This window comes from Diceros bicornis, chromosome 17, assembly GCF_020826845.1.
Source record: "Diceros bicornis minor isolate mBicDic1 chromosome 17, mDicBic1.mat.cur, whole genome shotgun sequence".
NCBI lineage: Eukaryota > Metazoa > Chordata > Mammalia > Perissodactyla > Rhinocerotidae > Diceros > Diceros bicornis.
This window is the reverse complement of record NC_080756.1, coordinates 54787677-54806962: the sequence shown is the minus strand read 5'-3', so window position 1 is coordinate 54806962 and position 19286 is coordinate 54787677. Positions and strand designations below refer to the sequence as shown.

The following is a 19286-nucleotide window of genomic DNA, read 5'->3' as shown; positions in this document are numbered from 1 at the left end:
CCCAAAAGGACAAGGGATGGGAAACAGCGGCTGTAGTGGCATGCAGGAACAAGCAGTGGCTTCAAGTCTCTGATGCTTGAGATTCAGCGAGGGCTGTCTTGGGAAGGATATGAGACGGCTTATGTAAAGACTAAAGACAGGCACCTGTTCTGGTGGGGGCCAGAGCTGCGTAAGTGAACAGCTCACCTCCAAAGGTAGAGCTCTGTTAATGCATCTGGTGACTGCGAAATTGAAAGTGCGGGTAGCCCAAAGCAGGCAACACGATCCGCTGGGCTTTTGAACACGTAAGTCCCTTAATAGACACAGATGGTTTCCCCCAGAGCTACATGGAACCCTGTCACCAAGGAAGCGGCTATGTTGGGGTCATCAGATTTTTGGTCTAGCTCAGCAAAGCCACAGCTGTTCTAGCCTTAAAAAAAAAGGAGATGCTGGTATACAAACAAACAGCGGGTGGGGTGAAGAGTGCAGCTGGGCCTCAGGATCTGAGGGCCTGCTGTCCCCAGCTTGGGTCCTGTTTTGGATCTGACTCTGCTGGGCTTCCAAGGTGAGCTGCAGGGCCCCGGCTCTGCTCTTCCGTAACTGTCCTGGCCAGTCTTTGCTCCCCCTGCCGGCAGATTCAAAGAAAGACCCAGGAGCGTGTAACATGAGCACGCATGCGTGCCTCCCTAACCCAGCTCAGACACATGAAGCTTTGACTTCAGCTGAAGTAATAAAAATTTATTGAGAATTCCTGGGATGGTGGTTAACACCTTCCAACCTTGAGTACGAAATCACTGAGAAATAACACACTGCCCCAATACCCCTGGCCCACACAGGGAGGAGGGAAGTCATTCCCGTGAAAATGGATCAGTCATCCTTCATCTGAGAAGGGCTGGGAGGACAGAGGCAGAGGGGACCATCACATGATACTGGGGGTGGGGTGGGGTGGGGGTGTGCTGGACCCCGAGCTGGCTCCTCAAACACCAGGGGAGAAACAGATCCACTTCTCTGGGGGTGGAGTTCTTGGTTACCAGGTTCATTTCTTTCCCTTGATGAGGCTGTCACTGTGGAAACAAGACAGATGGATGACATTAAGGGACACAAATGTGAGAGGCAGAGCACCTCATGCCACTCCCTCAACTACCTTCCCCCAGATGAAGGTGTGTGTGTGTGGGGGGGAAGGGTAGAATGGGAGGTCAGAAAGGTGAGGTGTGGGGGAGGTGGCAGGAACCAGGAGATGAGCTTCAAGTCCCCATAGAAACAAGGGTGCATCAACAATTTACCTTCCTCTGTGGACACCAGGTCACCAGATGAACAGGAAACACAGAAAGAGAAGAGAAAGGCACACATGATTTGACAGCTTCAGGCACCACCCAGCTCTAAACCCTCCTTTGCTCCCAACAGAAAAAGACAAATGGGTCAGAAGCCAGGAATCTCAGGCTCTGGAAAGGAAGAGATTGGGGCTCTTGGCCACGCCATTGCTCACCTCTCCTCTCCTAGAGTCCTTTCATGCCCCAGAGTAGTAATTTTAGGGCTCCCAAATAAGAATACTGAATATCATCTTTCACCACTTTTCAGTTAGATAAAACTTTACAATTACAATGCTTTTTACATGAATAATCCTATTTGATCTCAAAAAATTAATCCTATGAGATTCATTAGGAATGGTTAACCACCCACTGTTCTAATTTTGGTTCAGAGAAATGGTGTCTTTCAAGGGTCACACGAGTAAGCTGGTAAGAGGCTCCAGAGCCCAGCTGACCAGACTCTGGTCCCAGGTTCTTTGTGACACCCCATCGTGGAGGTCATGTCTCTCACCGGGTGAAACTTTCATCCTGTAGGTTCAGCACAAGGTTGTCCGCAGTGAGATAGATACGATTCTGTGATGTGGCGATCTATGGGGCAGGAAATAAAGACAAATGCTTGTATTTTTTTTTTTTTTGTGAGGAAGATCAGCCCTGAGCTAACACCCGTGCTAATCCTCTTCTTTTTGCTGAGGAAGACCGGCTCTGAGCTAACATCTATTGCCAATCCTCCTTCTCCCCCGCCTCCCCCAAAGCCCCAGTAGATAGTTGTAGGTCATAGCTGCACATCTTTCCAGTTGCCGTATGTGTGACGCGGCCTCAGCATGGCCGGAGAAGCGGTGCCTCGGTGTGCGCCCGGGATCCGAACCTGGGCCGCCAGTAGCAGAGCACGTGCACTTAACCGCTAAGCCACGGGGCTGGCCTCAGATGCTTGTATTAATTGAAGCAGACTTTGATTCCTACCCTTGCAATTCAATAACCACTGATGGAACACATGTGGGTTAGGAACAGGGCTATAGCAGAGGAAGACATGGTTTCTGCCCTCAGACAGGGACCCAGAGCAGTGAGCAACGCTGATGTGTCAGTATCGTAACAAAGGAATGAACAAAAGGTCAGGGGAGCCCAGAGGAACTGTTTTTGATGAGGGGGAAGAATGTTAGAGAAGCCAGTTCGAGCAGAAACCTGAACAAGCAACACTCTAACTCCTTCGTTCAAGATGCTTCAACTGAAAACATCTGCGCTCTCAAGGCAGCCCTGTGAGGGGCTGGGCTCCAAACTCACCGTCTTAGAGATGTTCTGGGCTGCCCGGATCTTGCGCAGTTTGATGTAGCCTGGGTTCTTGCTCAGTGCTTCTCCAAGGTGAGCAGGGTGGGGTTAAGGAGTCACACAAGGCCGGTCTCAATCCCTGGCCCCATCCTTACTACTCCCCTCACTCCAGCCCTCCTCTGGGCTGTCAGATCCAAGGTTGCGCTCAGGTGGCTCGTGCCTAGTCCTACTTTGGTCCCCACCTGTGGGCCCCCCTACAGGCAGCTGCCAGGAACTGGAGGTAGCAGCAGAAATAGAGGAAAGGCCAGCAGTGCTGTGGATCTGCCTTACAGTGAGGAGCCAAGCCTCCAGTACCCCCACTGAGATTTCAGATCCCATTCAAAACCTCCACCCCCCCAGGGAGCCAAGAATCAGAGAGCACGGAGTCGCATTCGCCTTAGTCTCATCAGCCGGCCCAAGAGGGAGGATGGGGAAAGCAAACCGCCCCAGGAGCTGGGCTGAGATCTCTCCAGCACAAGGATATCATCCTGGCAGCCTCAGCCTCACCCTCAGCCTGCACTATCTTCTGTCGCTGTTCCTGCTTTGCTTTTTCCACTAAGAACTGGGCCCGCTGGGCCTCCTGCTGGGCTGTGGTGGGAGAGAATCAAGGGGTCAGAGATGTGAGGTATCAGGGACCCCATCTCTTCCCCTGCGTTCTCAGAAACCCTCGCCCTACTCCTCTTGTAACTCACCCACTTGTTTGGCTTCTACAGCAGCTGTGTACTCTCGGCTGAAGCTCAGCTCTGTGATGGCTACGTCATCCAGGATGAGGCTGAAGTCCTTGGCCCTCTCTGTCAGCTCCCGTCGGATCAACAGGGATACCTGGGAGGCGGGGCAAGGAGGGGAAAGGGGAGGTTTGAGGGGGACTGGAAAACTGAAAGGAAAGTATGTTGCTGTGACCCTATGAATACTAGCTCTCCTAAAAATGGCAGAAAACTCACTAACCCTTTCTTAGTCCCTCACTAGAACATCTGAATTGGAAAGGACTTGGTCCAATCTTTTCAGCAGGTCCCACTGACTCCTAACCTTCCACTCCCCCCAGTACAATATGCATCTGTAGACTGTTACTCTTTTCTCCCATGCTTCCCAACACTGACTGCTATTAAGTTCCAGTCTGAGGTCTCCTCATTTCCCAGTGGCCATTAGTACAGCTTTCAAATGGAAGTGGAACTAGGGTCACAATCCTTTTCTAATGAGTTGCCTTTCCTAACCCCCAGAACCTTGGGCCCAGGAGGGAAATGCTGACAAAATGCAGATGGTGACAGGAGCTAGAATCAGACCTGCGCCCGCTGGGTGATCAGCTGTGAGGCATTGAACTTGGCCACCACACTCTTGAGCACCTCGTTGACAATGGACGGCAACACTCGCTCCTCGTAGTCCAGCCCCAGGCGCTGGTACATGCTGGGAAGCTCCAGGGCATTGGGTCGAGACAGCACTCGGAGGGAGATGTTCACCATCTGCAGGTCTAAGAGTGATGTCAGCAGTGGCTGCTCAAGGCCATGGGGGCCTCATCTGGCCTGTTGGACCTGCAACCCTCCCCAAGCATTTTCTCCTCCATGTGCTTCCCTCTATACCTAGTGCAACGCTGTGCAGTCTGAACTCCCCTGGGCGGGCAGGGTGATCTGGTGACAAGATGCGACTCGGCACAGGTCAAATGCATCCTCATCCACTGTGACGTCTTCTCAACCTGCAACCCTCCAGCAGTAAAACTGACCTCTCTTCACCACTGTACTATGTGCAACCTTGACTGCAGGCTCTACATACTGTACCGTAATCACCTGTCTCCTTTACTAGATTGTAAGGACTTCAGGACAAGAATTGTGTGTTATGAATCCTTTACTGCCAAGGCCCAGGGTTTAGGGAATTTTAAGCGACCTGCACTAAAAATAGTACAAAAAAGTACATCACAGGTGAGCTACTTGCCTCAGTGTGTACATGCCTCTGTGTGTGTAATGAGGGAACAGGCGCACCAGTGAAGAGCGGGGCCAAGCTTCCCCAGGACAGTGTGTACTAGTGGATATAACTAACAAGTCAAGCACTTAAAGACAAAAAGGCCTTAAAATAAGGCTTTGATCTTGGCAGTGAACAAGACAAAGGAGAAACAATGCTCTTCACTGAGTTTACAATACCTGGGAGGAGCAGTTAATAAAAATGTGCAAACATGTCCAGAATGTACTACTTTAACCCCAGAAGCAGGTACTGTTATTACAGCTCACTGCCATCCTCCCCCCCCCCCCCCCCCGGGGGTCTCCTGCCAGGCCCCCCTATTTACTTTAGGTAGCCCATCTGCCAGTGACTCTGGTGTCCAGTCCTACCTTTGGAGCCTGTGGGGGAGGAAATTTTTCGAGGTCTGGCTCGAATGTCATAGATGATGGGGTACTGGAACCAGGGGATCCTGGAGGGGAGGGAACAGGGATAGGTGTTAGGAGACTGCAGTGTCACTAGTGTTGCCCGGTTTTCCATCACCACGTGTTTCCTGCCCTTCTCCTTCTCTTAATGACCACGGACAAGGGGAAATTCTCTTCTCATTTTGGGCAACAACAGTTTACGTGCTGCTGGAGTTTTGAGCAGCACCCACTGTCCTGAGAGAGGGGGTGGATCCTGTTGGAAGTCCCACTATAGCCACTGGCGGGTAGGCGTTCAAGGGTGAAGGGTCAAGGCTCTGCCCGCCATTACCTGAAGTGAAGGCCCTCGGCGAGAATGGTGTCCTGCTGCACGCCGCCGATCCGATTAAAGAAGATGGCTCTGTGCCCGCCTTCCACTGAGGGGAGAGGGTGGGGGTCAGGGCAGGCCGCCGCGCAGAGGCCGTGCCGGCCTCTGGTGGGGCAGGTGAGCGCGGGGACCGGCGGGGCCGGGCGGGGGTCGGGGAGGGACGGCTGGTGTCTGGAGGGCGGGCGCAGGTAGCTCACCGGTGAATACCGACTCGCGGACGCCGTAGGCCACGGCGCCGGCCCCCAGCAGCAGCTTCAGCGCCGTGCCCATGCCCCGCGGCCCGGAGGGCAGCCGTCCCGCTAAGTCCTTCAAGTTCTGGGCCATGTCTGATCCGCAGGCCTGCGGCACCAGAGTCAGACGGGGGTGCCGGCCCGCACGCCTCTACCCAACTCCAGTTTAGGACTCGCACCCTTCACACGAGGGTCCGGGGCCCCAGGTGCTTGCGGGAGAAAGGGCACCGGAAGTGCGCTCGCTTCTAAACCCTCCCCCCTGGCCACTGCGGACCCGAACTTTGCGCACAGGAATTACGCATCCGGAAGTTCCCGCCCCTTTCTGGAACCCTGCCCTCCCAGAGAGACTTCGGTAGCGCCGGACGACAAGCTATCTTCGTTTCCAAGCGCCCAGTTTCAAAATGGCAGCCGGAAGGAAGTTTGCGATTCGAGTGATCCCCAGGTTTTAATCTAAGGACGTTAGCACAATTTCCGGCCCGGTGGCAAGATGGCTGCGCCCCGTGGTGGACTCCAACCTCGTGAGCGGCGAGATGGGGAGCCGGAGCAGGGTTGGGATGCCGTGGCGCCCAAGCGGCCCCGACTCGGGGCGGGAAGCAAGATCGGAGGCCGTAGGCTCATTGTGGTGCTGGAAGGGGCCAGTCTGGAGACGGTCAAGGTAGTTGGGGACAAGAAGCGCAGAATTAGTAGCTCGAACGGATGGGACCCGGTGGGATGAGGGTGAAGGGCTCAAAGTGGTTGGAGATGGCAGAGAGGTGAAACATGCTTTTGGAGGAAGAGTGGCCTGGTTGACTGTCTCTTGGTTTAATGTCCTGGGTTGGCACTACTGGTTTTCTTCTGCCCTTCTTGAATCCCATTGCAACCGTCACGGCCTTGCTTCCAATGGGTTTACCAGGATTTTGTGATATGAAGTCATCTAAGGGGAGGGGAGTTTCCTCCATCGCATCTCCTCACTTCATCCCAAGTTAAGTTACTGGGCAGAGGAGAAAGGTAGTTACTGTAGCTTAGTCTGCCCACCTTTTATTAGTAAGGACTTCGTGTTTTAATTTGCTAAAAGGTGTCTACTATCATCCTTCTCTATATTACTATCCACTTCGAAACACTGTGTGGATCAGATTATCATTTAATACTTTCACGTGTTTATTTTTACCTGTTATTCGGCTCTGTACTCGAATAAACCTAGCAATTTCCTGTCTTAAAACTTTGTGTAGTGTTCTCATTCCCTGTTAATTTTTTCGTTTCTCTCAAGGTTAGAGCTAAACTTGTTCAATGAGTAGTAGGCCCAGAAGAAATAGCGCTGGTTTAGAATTCAGACCTGGATTTTAATCTTGGTTCTTATACTCATTTTAAGTGTGTGATCTTGAGAAAACAAGTTTGTCCTCAGTTTGTAAAGTGGGGGTTAATACTCTACATTGTATTGAATGTACTTTACATTGATTGTAATGAAAGAGTACATTGTATGAAAAGTAGTACATTTTTATAGTAATCTATGCTTAATTCTTTTCCATATTTCCTTCCTCAACCACTGTGGCACTTTATTAGGCTAGGAAACTTTTTTTTTTTTTTAAATGACCAGCTAATCAGATTTCATCTTTCATTTTCTTCTGTAATTGATATTTCTAACCTAATTATAGGTTCTTATATTCATTCCTCACTTAATTGCCTGCTATCTAACTTATTCTGAATGTCACATAACCACTTCATTTCTTCATATGTTCCATGGGGATGATAGTAGTACCTACCTTAGTGGGTTGTTGAGAGGATTAAAAGAGTTAATATGTGTAAAGGGTTTAGAATAATGTCTGTCACTTGGAATTAGTTATTATTGTTATTGATTCTAGGTTACTTATTAAGAAGTTGAAAAGGTCATGGCCAGAAATTCCTAGAGCACACTCTGGAAGTGATACTGGCTCAAGACAAGGTTGACATGAGGGAAGCCAAATTGTAGAAAAGAAAAACTCTATTGTAACTTTGAATGACCTCTGACAAACTAACCCAGCTGGATATGCACCCTCCAGGAGATCTAACTGCTCTGTAGATTTTATGACCCCTGCTTGTGCATGTACCAGCTGCGATAAGATGATATCTGCTTTTTTGAGTTCCTTAGGAATGTGATGACCCCCCAAACAGAGAATCTATGCTGATAGCCATCATCAGTGAAAACTGAACGATCTGGTGTGGCACTCCCAGTCTGTAACACCAGAAGGTCAACATTCCTAACCCCTCCCCAGTAACCCAAAGGCCTATATAACTGCTATAAGATTTCGCGCCCCCTTAAGATGGTTCTTTTGGACATGAGTCAGCCATCTTCCCTCTTGCTAACAAGCTGTAATAAAAAAGTCCTTTTTCTCCTACCACCTTGCCTCTTGACTATTGGCATGTCTTGCGGTGAGCAGAAGGCCCCACGTTGGGCGGTAACAGAAGAATTTAGGCCAAGTTGTCATTAATGGTACTCCAAGGGTGATAGAATTGATAGCTGGTTGAATTCTTCTGTACCGTTACCTTTGGCTTCCTTCTGCTGGTACCTTTTGCTTCTGCCAGCCTCATCTGGGCCTGCTCTCTCCATTCATTCATTCATTCTTTTATTTTTGCTGAGGAAGATTCGCCCTGAGCTAACATCTGTGCCAGTCTTCCTCTCCTTTATATGTGTGACAGCTCCAGGACAGCTCCACAGCATGGCTGATGAGTGGAGTAGGTCAGTGCCTGGGATCCAAACCTGGGAACCTAGGCCGCCGAAGCGGAGCGTGTGGAACTTGAAGCACTTGGCCTGTGGCCGGGGCCACATTTATTTTTATTTATTTATTTATTTATTTTTTATAATTTTTTATTTATTTACTTTTTTCCCCCCAAAGCCCCAGTAGATAGTTGTATGTCATAGCTGCACATCCCTCTAGTTGCTGTATGTGGGACGCGGCCTCAGCATGGGCGGAGAAGCGGTCTGTCGGTGCGCGCCCGGGATCCGAACCCGGGCCGCCAGCAGCGGAGCGCGCGCACTTAACCGCTAAGCCACGGGACCGGCCCTCCATTTATTTTTTATATCCAGCCTCATTGGCCTTCTTTAAGCTCTTTGAAAGAACTAAGTTCTCTTACACCTTAAGGCCATTGCACATGATGTTCTCTAACTGGAAGCTCCCTTTACGCAGCTCTTTGCTTCATCAATTCCTACTGAATGTTCATTCATTTAACAATTAGTGAGTCTATTATGTTGCTCATTCTTCAGTTATTAGGTTAAATGTTATTTCCTCATAGAAATGACACCCTTCCTGGTGTAAATCAGGTCCCCTGTTATAATCCTTTAATGAACCATTTACTTTTCCTTTATAACGTTTATCACAATTTAAATATTCATGTGGCTGTTTACTGTTTGTCTCTTCCTCTAGAAGGCTCTATGAGGACAGAATAAGGTTTTAAAAATTCTTATATCTCTAATACCTACTACAGAAAATAGATACACATGGTATTCATTCTCTGATTATTCTAGTTAGTGGTTTTCAAGCTTATTAACCACAACCCACAATAAAAAAATTACACTGTGAGCCAATACACACACTCAACTGTAGTCACGCATCACTTGATGGGATACGTTCTGAGAAATGGGTTAGGCAATTTCGTCCTTGTGTGAACATCATAGAGTGTACTTACACAAACCTAGGTGGTATAGCCTACTACACACTTAGGCTATATAGTACTAATCTTATGGGGCCACCGTCATATACGCGGTCCGTCATTGACTGAAACGTCATTATGTGGTGCACAACTGTATATGAAACCAAAAGTTTCATAAACCATTACTTACCATTACCACATGTGAAGTACTCTGATGTTTTCTATTCTATTTCATTAAAAGAACAAAAACCCTGGTTATAACTTACTAATGGGTTGAAACTGGATTCTTCTATTTAAGAGGTTCTTTTTCTTCTATAACTAAGTGTCCCATGGACTTAGTTCTCGGTCCTTTTGTTCTTTCTCTGTGCTTACTCTCTGTGACATTCTTGTTATTTCAGTTATTCAATTAATTTCAAAATTTACATGCCTCCTCCCCCAAACTTTTTGGAGTCATATGTCTCAAGAGGTTGCCAGACATACACATGTTCTATTGATACATAAAAACTTAGCCTTTCACTTGGTGGTTAAGTCCGTGCGCTCCACTGCTGGTGGCCTGGGTTCGGATCCCAGGCGCGCACTGAGACACCGCTTCTCTGGCCATGCTGAGGCCGAGTCCCACATACGGCAACTAGAAGGATGTGCAGCTATGACATACAACTATCTACTGGGGCTTTGGGGGGGAAAAAAATAAATAAAATCTTTAAAAAAAAAAAAACAAAAAACTTAGCCTTTCAAAACCTGTATTTGTACTTAGTAGTATGTTTTTAGTCTTTTTACTGACCACCTAATGCTCCTAGGACTCCAAATTGCAATTTGCAATTATTTCTTTTAGCTGCTACAGATGGATCCAGCCAGATCTTTAGTATCAAACTTCTAGCTGGTGTCTTTTCCAGTATACACAGAGTTGCCAGCATAATATTCTTCAGTCATTCTCATGCCCCTGTTATTCCAAAATTATTTCTGGCTTTGTGCCTGATACTCGAGGGTTCTGCAGTTTACAAAGCAATTTCATCTATAATCATTCCCATTTAGTGTCCCAGTTCCCACTTTTTCAGCATCATTTTCTTTCTTCACATTTCTGCTTTTTCTTATTCTGTCTGTACCTTTGCTCACATGTCTTAAACTGGGAACAACCCCTCTTGTTTTACTTCTGAGAGAATATCCCTTGATTAAACTACCTCCTGCATCATTAGAATTTTCACACTTCTTCCTGTTCAGATTTGCAGTTCTCTTAGTGCGTATTTGTTATAAGCAAACTGAGGGTAGTGACCATGTATATTTTGCCCACAGTATACAAAATGCTCCTGTGATAAACAAGTATTCAGCGCTGCTCACTAACCTTACTCCTACCTGGTACCAGAATACCCCACCGGCTTCACCTAATAACCATAGGTTTTGAAATTAAAGCCAGTCTAGATCGTGATTTCTAGTCTAGTCTCGAAATCACAGGTTGTGCCCTTCTCTTTTCCCTCTAAGATCAGTTATGGGGGTGGGGGGGAGTAGAGAGAGGAGGGCAACATGGTTGCACGGTAATCCCCCAAAGGGCTTGTGGGGCCCTACCCCAGAGTGTCTGATTCAGTAGATCTAGAGTGGGCCTGAGAACTTGACTGTCTTAACAAATTTCCAGATGCTGCTGCTGGTTTGGGGACGACATTTTGAGAATCACTAGGCTAGGTCAAAGCAGCTTATATTCCTCTCCATCATGTTCCCTGTTCTTCAGGTAGGGAAGACATATGAGCTGCTAAACTGTGACAAGCACAAGTCTATGTTGTTGAAGAATGGACGGGACCCTGGGGAAGTGAGACCAGACATAGCTCACCAGGTAACTCCAGGGACAGCTCACAATTCCTTGAGCCTTCATATAGAAGGTAGAGCAGCTGCACGCTATTTCTCTTCAGTCCTAACTGTGCCCTGGTTTCTGCCGCCCTCAGAGTTTACTGATGCTGATGGACAGTCCCCTGAACCGAGCTGGCTTGCTACAGGTTTATATCCACACACAGAAGAATGTGCTGATTGAAGTGAACCCCCAGACTCGAATTCCCAGAACCTTTGACCGCTTTTGTGGCCTCATGGGTGAGACCTTTAGGACTTAAAGTTCAGAATGAACTTGGCAATAGTGAAGAAGGGAGGAAGAGGAAAAGGGATAAATTAAGTGTAGAATTTTGAAGTGGAGGGAGGGGGGCACGTGACTGATACCAAAACAAGGACTCTTCATTATCTTTCTGTGTGCATGGGTGAAGCCTGCATGGGTTCCTGGCTGAGTGAAAGAGGGAGAGTGAACCCATCGCCGTACCACTAGTCATATGCTTGACAACTGCTTGTTGATGACGTTTTAGGAGTAGTGTGGACATAAAGGACACATGGATGCCCCTTACCGAGGGGTGTTTCCGGTTAGATTACTGGGCAGAGATAGGGTCTCCACCTAGCTCTAAACTCCTTTTTTCTGCCCTAGTTCAGCTTTTACACAAACTCAGTGTTCGAGCAGCTGACGGCCCCCAGAAGCTCTTAAAGGTGAGGTATTTACACCTACTGGTTGGAGGTAGGGTTCTGAGAATGCTTCTGGGGCTAAGTTTTCTTTTTCTTTAGGTAATTAAGAATCCAGTGTCAGATCACTTCCCAGTGGGATGTATGAAAGTTGGTACTTCATTTTCCACCCCGGTCGTCAGTGACGTGCGAGAGTTGGTGCCCAGCAGTGACCCTATTGTTTTTGTGGTGGGGGCCTTTGCCCATGGCAAGGTAAGGGCTGGGCTCAACTCTTAGATTCTTCGTAGAGCTGGAGCTTAGTACAGAATTCCGAGTTAGCATTTTCACGATCCTTGTCCTTATAAGTTGGGAAATAGAGGGTAGGAAGAAAGCTGGAAGACAAATGGGGTTCCACAGCACGCATCCTTTATGGCCTGCTGGCACATTGGTCATAGTCAAAGCTAGGACTTCTTCATCCGTTGTACAAATCTGATATTAAACAGCACTGTGAAACATTCGCTCAGCCCTCTTTTTCCTGCCCTGAAGAAGGGCTGAACCTGTACCGAGGGATCGAGTTGGCTGACAGAACTGTTCTCTCCTTAGGTCAGTGTGGAGTATACAGAGAAGATGGTGTCCATCAGCAACTACCCCCTTTCTGCTGCCCTCACCTGTGCAAAACTTACCACAGCCTTTGAAGAAGTATGGGGCGTCATCTGACAGTAGAACCTTGTTCTGAAACAGAGACTGTGGACATTGCATCCCTTGACCCTGTTCTCAACTCACTGTTGGAAGATGAGCTTCCTGCACCAAGACTGTGGTGTTTGCAGAAGCTGAGGCTGTGCAGTTGCTATTTGTTTATCCTATAAAAACTGCTCCTACAAACCTGGTTGTTCTCTGGGGATTCCTCAACTTAGTATCTAATGGTGTCAACTGGTGGTTCTCCTCAGACTTCAGAGAGAGACACGAGGTTACGGTGTGTGCACTTTAGTTCCGAGCTTTGCACCTGGGCTTTGGCTCAAAACTTCTGAGATTATTGTGCTCCAAAGGAAAGAGCCCTGAGTAGTTCAGCCATGGCAAGCACGGAGAACTGGGTCTGAAAGAAGGCAGCCAGGAATGCTAGCAGTGAAAAACTGAACAAACAGAAGTGATTTTATCTGGTACAGTTCCAAGGTAGAAAAAGTGGAGCAGGCGGGACCTTGTACCCCTCTCCTCCCCCCCATGGGGGGGGCGGTGGTAGCGGCACGAATACAATCATAGTAAATTGGCAGAAGAAAAAAACAACCGATTCCTGGCTAGAGGGAGAGAGATAAGGCAACGTGCATGGGGGAGCCCAGAGGGGACACATGGGCCCCTCTACTCCTCCCACAAGAGTTTCTCCTTTGCCCCAAATGAAGACTTGGCTGGCAGCAGAGGCACAGCTGGGAATGCCATGTCTTCCCACTCCCTGGCTTCTATGTTCTCTGTGCTCTGGGGCCAAAGAGTGCTGTGAAAAGGGAGACAAGTCGTTTCTGCACCAGTCCTGCTCTAGGCCACCTGCAAGAGAAGAAATTTGATTGGGAGGCTGGTCAGAGTTATTCCTCCTAGTCCCTGGTCTGTAGCCCTTCCAGCTTCTTCCTGCCATGCCTAAGAGTAGTCAGTGCCCCATCCCGTGTTTCCAGAAGCCAGGTTACCCTGAGATTCACCCCAAATTTCCAATACTACATTCTCCCCTGCCCCCAATCTCTTGCTCCAATCTGTAACCTGGTAGTTTCAGCTTAGCTGTAGGGATGTTTACTTACCAGGGAAACAGATTATTCCATTTTCTTTAACTTCTCTTTCCTTGGCACCATTGCTTTGTGAACATAAGGCAATATGAACAGTAGGCTCAAGAAGAAAACGTGGCCAAGAAAATAGATGGATTTATACACCTGTGGAGAGATACAGGCCACTGAGGTAGGCAGAGGGCATAGAATGTCCCTTACTGCCTGAGGTTTCAGTGATTCCCTCGCATCCTTGCAAGCAGGCCCTCACTTACCTTAAGCCATTTGTCCCAAGTGAAGAGACAGAAGGCAGTCATTGAGTAACCCATGAAGAGCCAGTGGATAGTCTGCTGCACCAGATAGTAGAAGGGTTGTAGGACAGTAATGGAAGCCAGGTTACTCAGGGTTGGGCTCTCTTGAATTAGGCTGGTAGCCTGGGGAGGAAGGGGAGAGGTCATCAGTGTCTTGTCCCTTCTCATTTTACCTTTTCACCCACCACCCTTAAGGCCTACCTGTCTTTCCACGATAACAATGAGGAATTCCATCTGGAAGCAGACCAGGTATCCTGAGTGTAGGCCATGCCAGAGGGCCAAGAATAACAATGAGAGACCATGGGATAGTTCTTTATTTCCAAGGAACTTGAGTCGTTTGAAGAAGTAACTAGAGAAAAGGTTGGGTAAGGATGAGCCTCAGACCAGTCCTTGCACTCCCACCATCCTGCCTCTGGGTTCTCCGCAGCCTGAGGAGTGCAGTGGTGGTGGCTGGCTCCCCCATGGGGCCACCTGGGGTAAGGGAGGCAGTGCGATCTGATCAGCTGTAGAAATGGAGCGCAGTGAGGTTGATGACTCAGATGAGAGACAGAAAACAGACCTAAGGCTTAGCTGGGTGAACTTGGGCAAGCCACGTCGTACAACAGATAATGACAGAGCGCCTGAAACTGGGAATTGCAGTGGGGACCAGCTCTTTAACTCATGCTGTGTACACTCCAGTGGTGGGGACAGATAAACAAAGATGTTTACAAACCGGGCAACGGAGAACATAAAACCAGTGGCAGAACTGGGATTAAAACCTAGGACTGAAGGCACTTATATATCTTGCTTTCATTTTTCAAATGTGACAGGGATGTTTTTGGGGGTGGGGGTGGAGACAACAGCACGTGGGTGTGTGTGAGAATGATTGGAGCTTCTACCCAAAGTGGGACAAGATGGATAGAAGTCACATCATACATCCCTACCCTCAAATCCTGGAAAGCGGCGGAAGGAAGGAGCCAGGGCCCAGACCTCCCCTCTGGCTGCTTACCGGGCTACCCAGGCATTGGTGTTGGTGTTGAAAGAGGCGATGGTGCCAGCGAAGCGGGGGTTTGTTTCAAAGAGCCACACCTTCATGTTAGCACACGCATCCCACTTGGCCTTTCCATTTTCAAAGTCATTGAAGCCCAGCCCCGTCAAAATGCACACTCCTTCCTGAGGGAAGGAACCATTCAGTTAGAGTTCTTGCCCCTCTCCTCCCTACGCCGCCAACAGCTTGTCTAAATAAGACCTTGTTTCATCTTTTCTACTTACTGTGACCAGCCAACAGGTGACATATTTGTACAGCACAAACTTGCCCCAGACCAGCATGTACATGCAGCGGAACCAGAAAGGGTGGCTCTTGAGAGAAGAAAAAACACATGTGCGTTAGGGACACCACCCAGGCAAGGCAAATGTCCCTTAATGTTCCTTCCTTTCAAGCTTGTGGCTGGCTACTTCACGTCCGCCTGACAGTCGGCTTCGCTGCCTTTATAATCGGCTAAGAGGAATAAGCAGGGAGCCCAGTGAACATCCATTCACCTCCTTTTCCTTGGAGAGTCCTAGAAACAGCACTGTCCTTAACTCTTCTCCTAAAGTACTGAGCACTTGGGACACTAAGTACTGAGGGACTTTCATAAACCCACGTTCAATGTTAATTTAAGGAGGCAAACCTCCCCAGAGTGGGTAAGGGACTATTGAAGCCTCCCAGCTGGGCAGGAGCCAAAGCCAGCACTTCCCCCTCCCTCGGGTTTTGAATTCCCTAGAAGCCCCCAATCTATCAAGAGATGGAAACGGGCTGGAGAGGACCAGAAGCTGCTATGCTCCAAGGAGTCACTTGGCTGTGATAAAGCACACTAAGAGCTGCTCCTGGGGAAGGCGAGGGGTGCTAAAAGTGCACCTGGCACAGCTCTGTGCCCGCGAAGGTCGTTCAGTGCTGGCTGATGAACATGTCCCGGCCCGGCTGGCATTGACACCAACTCTCCCAGATCTAGAGCAAAACCAACATGCATTTGTAGGTGGTATTACCCACTTGTTGGCTATCTACAGGGATCCTTGCCTGCCGTTTGCTATCTTGGATGCAGTCATACTGCTGCTGCTTTAGTAACCACTCACGTCATAGTCTTCAGTGAGGAGATAGTCTTCTGTGATGTGGGGGCTGAGCAGAGTGTAACCCACTAGGTAGATAAGGCCCAGACTCAGGCGCTTGAGAGCAGGTATGGTGCTGGAAAGGAACAAGCAGGGTCACAACAGGCAGAGGCTACTCCCTTCACCCTCCGACCTTCAATTACGGAGAGGAGTGTTTCAGAGCGTGGCTATCGGTCTGGAATGGGACAAGTAGCTCTGCTGCCCCCGGTCTAGACTCAGTCTCAGGGAGACATCTTCTCTATGTGGCTGGATATGAGGAATGATGAATGCAAAACCCTGCGAGTTACAGGGCAGGGCAGCCGGGGAGCAGTGTGGGTGAGTGTGGTGCTCATCCCTCAGGGATACCATTCATCTCAAGGTCTCAGTGTCCTCAGTCTATCGGGACTGAAACCCAACGCAGAGGAGATGAAAACGACCAACTTTCAATCTGCTCCTTCCCATCCCTGTTCAATCGATGCTCAAACAAAGGTAGACAAGTTCTCAGTGAAAGGATTTTTGTGGTAACTTTTAAATTTTTTACTGTGATATATATTTATATACATTTTTATGTATTTAACAATCTTTTCTTTTAAGTGAGAAAATGAGTTTTAAAGGCAGGGATATGACTGGTTCAGGCAAAATCCTGTGGCCTAAAAGTGAATTTTTATGTTGATACTACAGGGTCAGCATGGATGGCTGGAAGTGACCTAAGCTGAAAAGGGCCCACTCTGTGCAGTGAGTAGGTACGTAGTGCCCGTTATGACAGGCCAGGAACTGTGTGGCACAGGCCTGTGGGCCAGGGCCATGCTGGAGAATGCAGCCAGGGCTGCCCTTCAGGAAAGTCACTTCAGAAGTGGCTTTGTATCAGGTGAGACACCTATACAGAGGTCTTGACCAAGAGGGGCAATTACCTGTTTGGTATCTTCCCTGGTATGTCAGTCAGCTGTCCCTGCACCAGCTTCATGTAGTGGTTCATTGAGAACTGGGGCCCTACCAAGAAGGCCCCATAGAAGTAGGAGAAACCAGCAACTTCCAGCAGGGAAGGGACACCCCGTATGGCATGTTTCTGTTGCTCAGAGGACAAGGAATTCTATGCCGAGAAGAGAATGAATGGTTCAGGATAACCTTGAATCTGCTCCCAAGAGCCAGTCTGAGTGTTCCCCACCCTTGTGCCCCACTGAACTGGGGTTCTTCAAATAGCCATCTCTTTGAGGGGATGATATGGAGAAAAGTAGTTGCTTCAAGTGGAAATGAGTATGTGTAGGGGTAGCTTAGCAACAGTTGGCTACTACTGCTTTTCCAAATGCCTTGCTGGCATTGATCTCTGGACTTTGTGCAAGAGCTGGATCCGGCAAAATTAGATTTGTTGATCCTTGCTCAGTGCTTTCTGCGACGGAGATCACACAGGCTGGGGATGAGGGAGAGGCTCTGCCCCTGGCATTTGGGTCCAGTCTTTTGGTAACCACAGCCTTTTTCTTCCCTCTGGTTAAACTTCTTAACCTCTCTGTGGAGGAATGGGTACTTACCGGATCTTTCCCTCCGTCAAAGTAGTCAACAGCCAAACCTGAGCAGAGAGAGAAGGTGTGGGTAGAGTAGAGGGAGAGGACACTGAGGATGTGGCCTGTGGACTGAGTGTAGCCAGGAGTGTCCAGGGGAGAGCACAGAGCAGGTTTATCATCAGATGGGGAGGAGCCTGGGTGTAAGAGGGGAAGGCAGTGACCCACCACTCACCAATCAGCTTCAAGGTCAGAACACAATGTGGCATTGTCCACTTGATATCGTAGTTGCCAGTGGCTGTGTAATAATATCCGGCAAGAAGGTAGGCCTGGGAGAGGGGGAATTATTTATTCTACCATTGCTACAATTTCTTTTATTTTCTCCCTGCTCTGAAATCCAATGTATTTTTTCATATTTCCTTTCTCCTGGTCTCATCATTAAAGGCTTTAAGAAGTTCCTATAAATGGAGAAACTGAGTCTGTAAAGGAGAAGAGACTTGCTCAAGGTTTCTCAACAAAATGAGGTCTGAGAATTTAGATGCTTAGATTCTGTAGCTGATTCTAGTCGATGTTCTACCTTGCCTTTAAGTGACTCCCCTCACGGACAGCTGGGCTAATCTTGGTCAGAATCAAAGAACTTTAATGGCACAGTCCTATGCAAAGGATTAGCTGGTACTCCTTCCTTGAGGCAGGTGAAGTATTTTCACTGCAATCTGCAGATGAAACACCTGGGGCCTGCCAAAAGTGACCTACCCAAAGTCGTACTGCTAAGTGTTGTTGGGAGACAGGATTAGAAAGTGGATCTTCCAGTTCATTGCTTTTTGTACACCACAGTCCTCGACTTCCCCCCATTCCCAAAGTGACCTGAGCTACCAAGGGAACGATGTTTACCATCTGGAAGCAAAAGGTTGTGAGGACGGCAGTGATGGTGCGGCCCATTAGTCGAAGGATGAGGAACTGAAGCACAACACAGAGCAGGGAGTGGTAGACCTGGCTTCCTGGATGCAGAAAAGAGAGCAAATTTTAGCCTTTTTTTTTTGCATTCCCACCCTTCCTGAGACTTCTAAACACAAAGAGAATGTATAAAGAAAAAACTTTGGTATTAGGATATTTTTTCCAAAATACCCTCATGTTTTGGAGGGTGGGAAGGAAATGAATTGTATAAATATAATGGACTGTCAGGGAATTACTGTATTTCTGAATGTTTGCACTAAGGGATGCTCCTGAGGGGACTGCTTGGATCTGTCATCCAGTTATAGCCACAGCAGAGAGAAACTGAAGCTTCTCTGATGGAGTCTGGCAAGCATAGCCACTCTCAAAATGTTTTTATCTGGGAGAGGAATGTACATAAAAGGAAAAGTTAAGCTGTGTTCCCATCCATACAAACCCTGTCTTTGCAAGCAGAGCATTAAAACTTCTGAACCCATCATATTCTCTCCAGGAAATTTTGTTCAAGTCTGTTCCTTCCCAGGTCCCCTCTAATCACAGTGCCACTGCTAACTCAGTTCACTCACCAAAGTTAAAATAAGCAATTGAGAGGCCTGTGAAGGTGTGGAAGAGATGGATGAGGTAGCTGTCCTTGTAGAAAAGGTAATGCCGATAAAACAAAGCCAGCGGGTAACCTAGATGGGGAGAAAGATCAGAGCGGGTTACTCGTGCCTGGTGCCCTCCCAATTTTGTTTTGGAAGTTTATCTGGCATGAAATTCAGCCCAGAGAGGAAAAAACATACATTATATGGATGTCAACAGAGAAGATGGTAACAGTAACCCCAAGAATCAAAAGTCTTTTTGTAAATACAAATTTAAACTGAAGATACAAATTTTATATTGAGGTAATACAAAACTGGGTCCTAAGACTGGGTTTCACTCATAGCCTGTTAAATACTGCTAGGAATTTTCTCTGTGTTTTTCTTAAATGATATAAGGAATTGAGGGTGCCCAACTATGCCCAGAAACACTATTTTACACCTTTATGATCTATTGTGATTTCATCACCTGTCCTGCTATGGTATTCTCAGTCATATTATTAAGGTTATTAAGA

The 19286-nt window shown here is 48.1% G+C and overlaps 3 protein-coding genes and 1 non-coding gene across 5 annotated transcripts in view; 1 reads left to right on the top strand and 3 right to left on the bottom strand.

The window, feature by feature from the left end:
* Window positions 1–696: 696 nt before the first annotated feature.
* On the bottom strand, window positions 697–5755 carry PHB2 (prohibitin 2). The gene is made up of 9 exons (XM_058558899.1): window positions 5498–5755; window positions 5265–5349; window positions 4904–4983; window positions 3869–4053; window positions 3281–3410; window positions 3073–3176; window positions 2565–2642; window positions 1798–1874; window positions 697–1043 (listed from the first exon to the last, which is right to left on the bottom strand). Exons 1-9 carry the CDS (start codon window positions 5622–5624, stop codon window positions 1016–1018), a joined length of 894 nt encoding a protein of 297 aa, XP_058414882.1. The 5' UTR covers window positions 5625–5755; the 3' UTR covers window positions 697–1015.
* On the bottom strand, window positions 2735–3002 carry LOC131416599 (small nucleolar RNA U89). Its single transcript, XR_009222618.1, has one exon. It is a non-coding gene; the product is annotated as a small nucleolar RNA U89 (small nucleolar RNA).
* Window positions 5756–5921: 166 nt separating the features above from the next.
* Window positions 5922–12495, top strand: EMG1 (EMG1 N1-specific pseudouridine methyltransferase). 2 transcript variants are annotated; one of them, XM_058558902.1, is made up of 6 exons: window positions 5922–6185; window positions 10854–10955; window positions 11065–11206; window positions 11586–11644; window positions 11720–11869; window positions 12200–12495. In XM_058558902.1, exons 1-6 carry the CDS (start codon window positions 6018–6020, stop codon window positions 12311–12313), a joined length of 735 nt encoding a protein of 244 aa, XP_058414885.1. In that variant the 5' UTR covers window positions 5922–6017; the 3' UTR covers window positions 12314–12495. The 2 variants fall into 2 exon arrangements, with proteins under 2 accessions (XP_058414885.1, XP_058414886.1); XM_058558903.1 differs by lacking the exon at window positions 11720–11869.
* Window positions 12496–12719: 224 nt separating this feature from the next.
* The window catches only part of LPCAT3 (lysophosphatidylcholine acyltransferase 3), a 43560-nt gene continuing 36993 nt past the window's right edge, over window positions 12720–19286 (bottom strand). The window contains exons 2-13 of the mRNA XM_058558898.1: window positions 18760–18867; window positions 18137–18243; window positions 17481–17574; window positions 17276–17313; window positions 16661–16839; window positions 15738–15846; window positions 14898–14984; window positions 14635–14798; window positions 13848–13995; window positions 13611–13769; window positions 13375–13503; window positions 12720–13129 (exon numbers count right to left, since the gene is read on the bottom strand). Coding sequence (XP_058414881.1) covers window positions 13387–13503; window positions 13611–13769; window positions 13848–13995; window positions 14635–14798; window positions 14898–14984; window positions 15738–15846; window positions 16661–16839; window positions 17276–17313; window positions 17481–17574; window positions 18137–18243; window positions 18760–18867 — 1310 coding nt within the window. The 3' untranslated portion in view covers window positions 12720–13129; window positions 13375–13386. The remainder of the gene's footprint in view (window positions 13130–13374; window positions 13504–13610; window positions 13770–13847; window positions 13996–14634; window positions 14799–14897; window positions 14985–15737; window positions 15847–16660; window positions 16840–17275; window positions 17314–17480; window positions 17575–18136; window positions 18244–18759; window positions 18868–19286) is intronic.